Genomic DNA, 10,274 nt, shown 5'->3' on the forward strand with positions numbered 1-10,274 from the left:
ATCCGGTCTGACGGGTAATATTTTCCGCGGTTGATTTAGAAAAGATTAGAGTTATATTGAGACGCATTTTAAAGTTTCTAATCATTTTAAAAAACCTAAACTACACAACGTAACTCCAATCCTCTCCAAATCTCCCTCTCATTTGCGTGGATTGTTTGTGAGTCTAGCGAATCTTGCCTTGCGTCGATTATGTCGGTAAGTCTCTGATTTCATGAGTCTCATTAAGTTGTTTTAGGGTTTTGCCCTAATGATTGTTTTGGGTTAATTTGGGGGTTTAGGGTTTGGTCATTATATGTGTGTTGATTGTTGATTATAATTGTTGTAGGTGACGATGTGGTAATTGCTATGCATATTGTATGATTGATTAGAGCATATCGGATTGCGAAAAGGTAGGGTTTCCCTACTCAGTTCTTGTGTAATTGATTTGAGATATTTGTTGTATTGTGTATGATTGTTGTCTGTTGATCATCGGAGTGTTGGTGTTGTGGTGACGGTGGTGATGTGGTTGTGTTGAGACGGAAGTGGTGTTGTGACAGCTGTGATGCTGTGGTATGTGTGATTGTGGTGGAGTCACTTGCGGGAGTGGCTTCACACCCTAGTTCGCCCTCCGTGGAACCCGTCACGGGAGGGGATGTGCACATTAAGGGACAGGGATTTTTAGTCGCTCGTTGATGAGCTGGACTAGGTGGGGATGGGCTGCGGTCACCCACTGGCGGCGAGGATTACCTGTTGCGATGGGTAATCTGGCAGGGCTACACACTTCGGTGTGTAGTCGGTTAATGTGTGAAATCGGGAGACCGGGGATGGAGGATGATCAGCCGGTTACATTATTTGTTTATCTTATTTGAATTATGCGGTAACTGACCCCGTGTTGTTGTTTTGTAAAACCTGCGGTGATCCATTCGGGGATGGTGAGCAGATATGACAGGTAATGCAGATGTTTAGTTACGGAACAGATATGGGGAGACATCACTTCGAGTCTAGTTTCCGCCGTTACGAGTTTAGCCGTCAATGATTTCAGTTGTATTGAAGTTCTTACACTTTTAGTTTGAGTTGGTTTGAGATAATGTATTCACTAACTCTTTATACTTTAATAAATGTTGTTGGAAATTGTAACTTTGATCTACTAACCTCGGGAAACCGAGATGGTAACAGCCTTTCATGCTAGGGTAGTCCTTGGTAAGGTACCTTGGTATGAGTGGGTGTTACACTTCTACCAACTAATATGCCATATAATCTAAATGCAAGTCCTAGATTCAAATTGTTATACCGTATCAATCAAAATAAAGCCACATAGTCATTAACATAAAGAGGAAAAAGGAGATTGGAAAGATCATACCATGCGGTCTTCAATATCCTCATGTCTCAGATGTGGCGTAGTCAATCAATGTGAACAAGGATAAAACAAACACAATATATACAACAATATATACATGACTACACTACAAAGGAAATGAACTTGTTTTTGGATTTTCAAATTTTTCAAATTTTTATGGTTTTTCGAAATTTTTTGATTTTTTTGGATTTTTGAATAAAAGTTAAGTTAGAATCCCCATCCCCACACTAATATGGGCATTGTCCTCAATGGCCAAAATGATGGGAAATTATGCAAACATGATGCATGAATTCTACACTAAATGCAAGCTATACTAATCTACACTACATGATGCATGGGTTTTTGTTTATGACGGAGAGCGTACTTTAGATTACCTCCCGTTGCGTATGCATGTACTTCCCCAAACCGAGATAGACATTATTTCTAATGTCCTAAAGTTGGGGGTAGTTCATGCACACAAGATGCAATGCATGAAACTAAATTTGTCATTTTGGATTTTCAAAAGTGGGAACAATGAAATAAGAACACCTCAATGGGGCCGAGGTGTTAGTCCTCTATATTGCTAGGATTCTCCAACCATGATCAAGATAAAATAAATAAAACAAAGAAAGAAGTAGACAAACCTCAAGAGGGTAGGAGCCTCCAAAGCTTGCTAGTCTTCCACCATATCATCATTGTCATCATCTTCCTCAATAGAAGTGGACTCATCTCCACTTCCCTCTTCACTTCCGTGCTCACTTCCTTCATCATCTTCTTCTTCTTCATTAGCCTCTTCCTCTTAATTTACCTCTTCATCAATGCCTTCATCAACAACCTCATCGTCACCCGGTATCTCACCCCTAGATGCACTTGGAAAGAAGACTTCCCTATCCGCCCAACTAGGTAAAAGACATGAAGGATCAAGTAGTCCTTGCCTAGCTAAATGAAGGAGGAGTGGATATTGGGCTAAGTATGCATCTTACCGATCCTTATAAGCTTGTTTGTGCATCTCTTGCATAAGTAGAGTCATGTAGTCATTGCTTGCTTCAACACCTTCGGGTTTGAACTCTTGATACTTGAATGGATAGGGTGGTGTGACAATGGAGGAGGAGGGCATTTCAATTTCACCCCTTTGTTGACGGATGATGTATTCGGCTTCTTTGGAGATGGGAAGGAGGTAGTTTGTCCGATGGACACTCAAACGGCATATCTTGGAAGGCAAAGTAAAAGATCTAGCATCATTTCAAAGTTCATCATTTTGAATATAATCTGGTCTTCTTTATAAGTATGGTCTGTGATAGTAATAATGCAACTGTTAGGGAGCAGCTTTGGGATGGCTTGCATAGCATTTCCACTGATGACCCTTGGATTGTGCTTGGGGATTTTAATGTGGTTAGGGACCCCTCTGAAAAACTTAGCAATAACCCTTCTGTTTTGCATGAAATGACTTCTTTTAATCAATGCCTTTCTTCCTGCCATCTGGAGGATATTTCCAGCACTGGTTGTGATTTAACTTGGACTAATAAACAAGAGCCTTCTTCTAGAGTTTGGTCCAAGCTGGATAGGGTCTTAGTTAACCCTGGCTGGATCTCTTCTCTTCCTAATTCTTTTGCTCATTTCTCTGAATCTGGACTTTCTTATCACTCCCCTATCATTGTCTATATATCTGATGATAGGAAGATCAAGAAGAGGTTTAGTATTTTGAATGGCTGGATTGATCACCCTGACTATATTAGGACTATTGCTGAGGCCTGGAAAACTGATAAAAAAGGTAGCCCTGTCTTTTGTTTTTTTTGAAAAACTTAAGTCTGTTAAGCATGCTCTCTCTCAGATTCACCAAACAGACTTCACTGGCATTTCTGCTAGAGTCAAGGAGGCTAAGAATGGCCTGACAGACTGTCAGGCTAAATTGGCCAATGATCCTTTCTCTGATGATCTTATTCATGAGGAGAAAGCTAAAATCCAGGAGTATAGCAAACTCAAAGTTGCTGAACTTAGCATTTTGGCACAAAGAGCTAAGATTAAACACATTCAGGATGCTGATAGTAGTTCTAAATATTTCTTTGCTAGAATCTCTGCAAGAAAGCATCAGCAACAGCTTGGTGCCATAAAAGATATGTCTGGTCAGCTTCATTTGGAGCCTGATAACATCAACAAAGCTTTCCAGGATTACTATATGAGTTTATTGGGTCATGAATCACCTGTTCACCCTCTTAGTGATGCATTCTTAGCTGAAGGTGCTTCCATTTCTTCTGCTGATAGCACTGCCCTGGATGCTTTCATTTCTTTAAAAGAAGTCAAGGATGCAGTCTTTAGTATGGATAGCAATAGTAGTCCTGGTATGGACGGTTTCTCTGCTGGATTTTTTAAATCTACTTGGGCCATTGTGGGGTTGGATTTGTGTAAAGCAGTTCATAGGTTCTTCAAAACTAGCTTTATGCCTAAACAAGTTAACTCGACTATCCTTTCCCTTATTCCTAAGAAGGTTATCCCTAGTTCTGTTCTGGATTACAGACCCATTTCTTGCTGTACTGTATTTTATAAAGTCATCAGCAAGATCCTTGCCAACAGACTTCAGCAGGTTCTCCCTTCTCTTATTGGAAATGAGCAAGCTGCCTTTGTTAAAAATAGAAGCATCTTTGAAAATATAATGATTTCCCAGGCTTTAGTCAAAGGATACAGTAGGAAAAATGTTTCTCCTCGTTGCTTGATTAAAGTTGATATTAGAAAGGCATTTGACTCATTGTAATGGTCTTTTCTCTCCAATACTTTGCTGCTTCTGGGTTTTCCTCCTAAATTCAGAAGATGGATTATGGGATGTATCTCTAGTCCCTGGTATTCTCTTAAGATTAATGGTGAACTTACTGGTTTCTTTCAAGGCAGGAGTGGACTTAGACAAGGTGACCCCTTGTCCCCTTATCTCTTTGTCCTAGGAATGGAAATTCTCTCTCGTTATCTCAGAAAAATTTGTGATCAAACTCAGGTTTCTTATCATCCTAAGTGCAGCAATATCAAGCTTACCCATCTTATTTTTGCTGATGATTTAATGATTTTCATTAGAGGAGATGCTCCTTCTGTTTCTGCTATTTCTGATACTCTTCAAAAGTTTGCTCTCCTCTCAGGTTTACATGCTAACACTGAGAAAACTAGCATTTATTTTGGTGGTGTCTTTGAACCAGTCAAAGAGCTTATTCTTAGTTCTACTGGGTTTTCCGAAGGAGCTTTTCCCTTCAGGTATTTAGGACTCCCCTTGCACACTTCCAAACTTACCAGTGACATGTTTGACACTGTCATCATCAAAATCCAGCAAGCTATGGCTCACTGGTCAAACTATTTTCTGTCTTATGCTGGTAAATTGCAGGTAATCAACTCTATTGTTTTTTGCCTTGAGAATTTTTGGTGTTCTACTGTTCTTCTTCCTAAAACTGTGATTGCTCATATTAATAAACTTTGTAAGGATTTCTTCTGGGGTATCCCTCTGGGTTCCAGAAGGATGGTCTTTAAAAGCTGGCACCAAATTTCTTCTCCTTGGTCTTTTGGTGGCTTTAACATCAAAGATTTGGAAGCTTGGAATTATTCTCTCATGAGCAAATGGATCTGCTCTATTTCAGCTTATGATCAGGGGTTATGGAGTAGATGGGTGCAGAAGTATATTCTAAAGCATGAGGATATTTGGCATATTTCTTCTAAATTTCATTATCCATCCAGTTTTAAGAGTATTTTAGCAACTAGAGACAGATTAGTTGAGCTTTCTGGTTCAATTTCTTCAGCTCAGCATCTCATTCAAGGTTGGTACTCTGGTTCAAAATTAACACTACATCAGGTTTATGGTTTTTTCAGGAATGCTCCTGCTGCTGGTTCTTGGACCAAAGGTCTCTTACATTCTCGTATTATTCCTGGACATAGAATTGTTTGCTCTATGGCTGTTCAGAATCAATTAGCTACTATTGATAACCTCAAGCTTAGGGGTATGCAGTTTGTCAACATATGCTCTCTTTGTGAATGTGAGGAGAAGTCTCAAGGGCATCTGTTCTTTAGATGTTCCTTCTCTGCTTCTGTCTGGCACCAGGTTCTGGCATGGATGGGTCACATGAGGTTTGGTCTTTCCCTTGAGGATGAGCTGACTTTTCCTCTCAAAGGAGCTAGGGACTGGCAGATAGCTTGGTTTGATGTGTCCCTTACTACCTCTGTACACCAGATTTGGACTGAACGCAACACCAGAATTTTTCAAGGACACTCTTGTTCTGTCATTGGGATTGTGAGGAAAATCAAGTTTTTTGTCATTGTCCGAATGCTCATGTGGAAGCATCACTCTCAGTATCGGCTCCTAGAGGAAAGTTTGTGTAATTAACTTGTTTAGTTGTTTTTTTTCTAGTGGATAGCTTTTGCAAAAACTCATTGTAATTTCTTTCTTTTTGAAATGAAATGATAATTGTTTGCAAAAAAAAAAAGATCTAGCATCATTAGTGAGCCACCCATATTTGGTGTCAAGAGGATTATGGGTAACCCACTTGTACTTGTTAATCATGGCATCCATGTCAATGAGATGACCCCCTTTTTTCGCCACATACTTGCCATCCTTGTTGAAATTCGGATCAAAGTACTTAGCCAAAAGAGTGACTAGACCTCTATTTACAATAAAAGCGGTGCCTTGCTTTCCACAATCAACATTTAGCCATCTTTCCACCAAAAGCCTTAGAGAATTGTAAGGCTTGGTGAATTCCCTTCCAATATTTAAGGCCGACTCAAGTAGAACACAATCGAGCTTGGTAACGTGTTTAGTGTCTTTTCTTGCAATGATAGTATTCCCGATGACCTTGTGCCACACTCTAATGCCCGGATGGTGGACTAATAGAGAGCGACTAGCATGATAGTTCTCAAATTTCCTCCCAGAAATCGCCACCCAAAGAGGAGCGGGGTCATATTTTTCGGACTTCTTGTAATAACTAGGTGAATCACTAAGACCTAATGCTTTACCCAAGTCATCAAAGGTGATGCGCCTACTCACATTGGCAAGGCGGAACTCGATGTTTTCTCTAGTTTCTACCTTAGTTACTTTCAAAGAACTCAAGAATTCTAAGGTAAGGGAGGGGTATGCCAATTCTCTTGTAGCAAACAATTTTCCCAGCCCCATGGCTTCAAAGAAGGCTTTTGTTTGTTTAAGGACACCCAATTTGTTCAAGGCATCTTCACATATGAATTTGGTGGGTAGAAAGGATTTCCTAGCATACTTGGCAAATGTATCCCTATGGGAGTTAGAAATGAAAATTACCTCCGGATAGTTTGATAATTGAGCAATTTCCGGAGTTGTTGATGTTGTTGCTTCCAAGGGAGGAATTTGTTGTTGTTGAACTTCCAAGTTTGCACTAGCAACCACCATAGCCAATGAGGCTTTCTTTGCTTGAAGGCATTGTTGTCTTGTTGAGAATGCCTTTACCTTAGGTGCCTTTGTTGATCCTTTTGTTCTTGCCATTGATGAAAATACCAAGAAAAGAGTGAAAATCTTCAATTTCCAAGTATACCCAAATCGATTTTAAGATGAAAGGCTTTGCCTTTGTAATTTCAAAAATCGACTCAAAGGTTGAAGATTTTGGTGCTTGGTTTGATTTTTGTTGGAAGAGGAGTGATTGATTGTTGTTAAAAGGAAGTTTGGATTTGATTTTGTTGAATTTGGTTGAGGAAATCTTGTTTTGGTGATGGAGAGGATGAGGGTTTTGAGTTTTGGGGTTTATGGGTAGTGTTTTGAATGAAGGAATGAATGTGGGAGGGGTATTTAAAATACCCAAAAATTTTGAAACTGCAGGGGAAGACGGGCGTCTTTCCTTCAGGACGCTCGGATTCTGCCTATTTTGGGTTTAGGATTCTTGCCTAAAGACGGGCGTCTTTCAGCATAGACGCTCGGATTTTTCGATTGCAGGACGAGCGGATTCCTCTGAAGACGGGCGGATTCTGAGATAGCAAGCTTTCTTGTTTTTCACAGGCAAAAAGACGGGCGTCTTCCTGCAAAGACGGGCGGATTTCTGAAGACGGGCGTCTTCTCTACCAGGACGCTCAGATTCTTCAACAGTCCCAAAATTTCAATTTTTCAGTTAGAATGGACGGGCGGATTTTGACAAAGACGCTCGGATTTCCTGAAGACGAGCGGATTCCCCTGAAGACGCTTGGATTCTCCCTATTTTACCCGGATTCAGTTCCATCCGTGCACTTGCATATCCCTTGTCATTTTCCATTCTTCAAGTCCCGTGTTCTTCATTGTAGGGGCACTACTAAGGCATGAATAGCCTAGGCAATTGTTATCCCCACACTAAGCTAAAGCACTACACATCAATTAAATCATTAGTCCCTCCCTCACTTCTCTAAAAAATGATACTTACCTTGATCAAGGCATAAAAATCCAAAAATGACAAAAATGCAATGTAAAAATTAAAATGCAAGTTAGGGAGTTAGAAATATTTACAAATGGTGGTTTAGGGAGGACTCCACCAAACTCTCATCCTTAGTGAGATGTCATGGGGGCATGTCCAAGGTGTTGTTGATGTTGCTCAACACCTTGAAGAAGTAGTCAAAAGCTTGTTCATTATCATGATAAAGATCTTCAATAGACCCTTGCCCTTGTTGTGCTTCATGCTGGTCTTTATCGATATCATTACCAATATAGGGATTGAAAATCCCTTCAAACTCATCGTCCCAAAGACCACAAACTTCATCTACTTGATCACTAAAGATCTCTTGAGTTGATAGAGATAACTCTCCCATTTTCTTGTCTTGGCCAACGAGTCCATCTTCTTCATTGCTTGACTTTGGTGAGCTTTTCAAGCTCTCTTTGTTATAATTCACTTGCTCTTTGAATGAAGCATCATCGATTTTCTTCTTCCATTGGAATTCCGACTTCTTTCTATCATCCTTCCGGCTATAATGATCAACCATAAAGCATGGTTCATGCAAACGGGGAGCTCTCATGGTCTTGTCAAGATTGAAAGTTATGCTCTCATCTCCCACATCTAGAGTGAGCTCCCCATGCTTCACATCAATCACCGCACCCGCGGTGTGTAAGAAAGGTCTTCCTAGAATGATTGGAATGTTGGAGTCTTCTTCCATGTCAACAATGACAAAGTCCACCGGGATGAAAAATTTCCCAACTCTTACGTGAACATCTTCCAATATCCCTAATGGTGTCTTCGTCGATCTATCGGCCATTTGGAGTGTGATATTGGTGCATTTAAGCTCTCCCATCCCCAACCTTTTACTCACCGAGTACGGCATAACACTCACACTAGCCCCTAGATCACATAAGGCTTTGTTGATCGTGGTGTCACCAATGGTACACGGTATTGAGAAGCTTCCCGGATCTTTGAGTTTTGGAGGTGAACTCCCTTGAAGGATTGCACTACTCACCTTAGTGAAGGCGATAGTCTCAAGCTTCCGGATCGACTTCTTCTTTGTGAGAATGTCTTTCATGTATTTTGCATAGGCCGGCACGTGATTGATTAATTCCGTGAAAGGAATCGAGACTTCCAAATTCTTCACAATTTCCATAAATTTTCCAAGTTGGTCATCAAATTTGGGCTTGGCTTGACGACTTGGAAAAGGAAGTCTAATCACAATGGGCTCCTTCTCCTTGACCTTGTCTTCATTTTTGTTTGAAATTTCTTCTTTTGATGGTTCTCCATCCTTGGAGTTTTGCACAATTTCTTCTTTGTCACTAGCTTCCACAACTTCATCCTCAACTTGCTTCTTCGGTGCTTCATACCTTGTACCACTCCTCAAGTGAATGGCACTAACCGTTTCATGTCTTGGGGGATTACTTTGAGGTGGTAATTTTCCCTTTTGTCTTTGTGAGCTTGAAGATGCTAGTTGAGTCAATTGGGTTTCCAACATTTTGGTGTGAGCTAGGATGTTGTTGATGGTGATTTCCTTTGCTTGACTATCTTTTTGCATTTGAGTGAAAAACTCTTGTTGATTCTTTTGCATTTGGAGGACCGCTTTTTGAACATCAAAACCTTGGTCATTTTGTGATTGTATGGAGTTTGATTTTGGTAACCTTGGTTTTGGTTGTAAAAGGGTATTTGATTTTGGTTTCTCATGGGAGGTGGGGTGTATGTTGGTTGAGGGTTTTGAACATTTTGGCTTTTGTATGAGAGATTTGGATGGAATTTGGTGTTTTTATTGTAATAGTTTGAATAAGGGTACCTCTCTTGTATGCTTGGAAAGCATTCACTTGTTCATTTGTTCCCCTACATTCACTTTGGTCATGTCCCAAAGTTCCACAATTCTCACATATCCCACTTTGGATTGTTGAAGATGCCGTCATGGCATTAACATGATGCTTTGGTGATTTTTGAGGCTTCTTCAAGTCTAGCCATAGATTTTTCAAACTTGAAATTGATGGTATCAATGTGAGCACTAAGTTGAGCACCCAATTGAGTAATGGAGTCCACTTCATGCTTTCCTCCTCTAGTAGCCTTGCGAGGTCTACTATATTGTGAGTTATGGACCGCCATTTCCTCAATTTTGTTCCAAGTTTGATTCTCATCAACTTCGGTGAACATTCAATTTGATCCCATGTTGATAATGTTCCTTGAGTCTTCATAAAGACTGTTCCAAAATTGTTGTACCAAGAACCACTCGCTAAGTCCATGATGAGGAAATGAGCGACAAATTCCCTTGAATCGCTCCCAAGCTTCATACAAGGATTCTTCATCTCTTTGCTTAAAGCCCGTAATTTGACCTCTTAGCATGTTAGTCTTTTCCGGTGGATAGAACTTTTTGTAGAAAGCTAGAGCCAACTTCTTCCAAGAATCAATTCCGAGAGTAGCCTTATCAAGGCCTTTCAACCATTGTTTCGCGGTGCCAATTAGAGAAAAAGGAAATAAGACCCATCGAATTTGGTCTTGAGTTACACCGGTTTGAGAAATCGCATCACAATAGTCGCAAAAAGTCTCCATATGAGAATGAGGGT

At 40.3% G+C, this 10,274-nt stretch overlaps 1 protein-coding gene and 1 non-coding gene across 2 annotated transcripts; both read left to right on the forward strand.

Annotated features, from left to right (window-relative positions):
• Positions 1 to 4,127: 4,127 nt before the first annotated feature.
• LOC141649770 (uncharacterized) lies at positions 4,128 to 5,666 on the forward strand. Its single transcript, XM_074458453.1, has one exon. It carries the CDS (start codon positions 4,128 to 4,130, stop codon positions 5,664 to 5,666), a length of 1,539 nt encoding a protein of 512 aa, XP_074314554.1.
• A 4,280-nt stretch (positions 5,667 to 9,946) lies between these two features.
• On the forward strand, positions 9,947 to 10,053 carry LOC141624482 (small nucleolar RNA R71). The gene has a single exon (XR_012534293.1). It is a non-coding gene; the product is annotated as a small nucleolar RNA R71 (small nucleolar RNA).
• The last annotated feature ends 221 nt before the right edge of the window (positions 10,054 to 10,274 follow it).

The sequence above is a fragment of the Silene latifolia genome, chromosome 1 (genome assembly GCF_048544455.1).
Source record: "Silene latifolia isolate original U9 population chromosome 1, ASM4854445v1, whole genome shotgun sequence".
NCBI lineage: Eukaryota > Viridiplantae > Streptophyta > Magnoliopsida > Caryophyllales > Caryophyllaceae > Silene > Silene latifolia.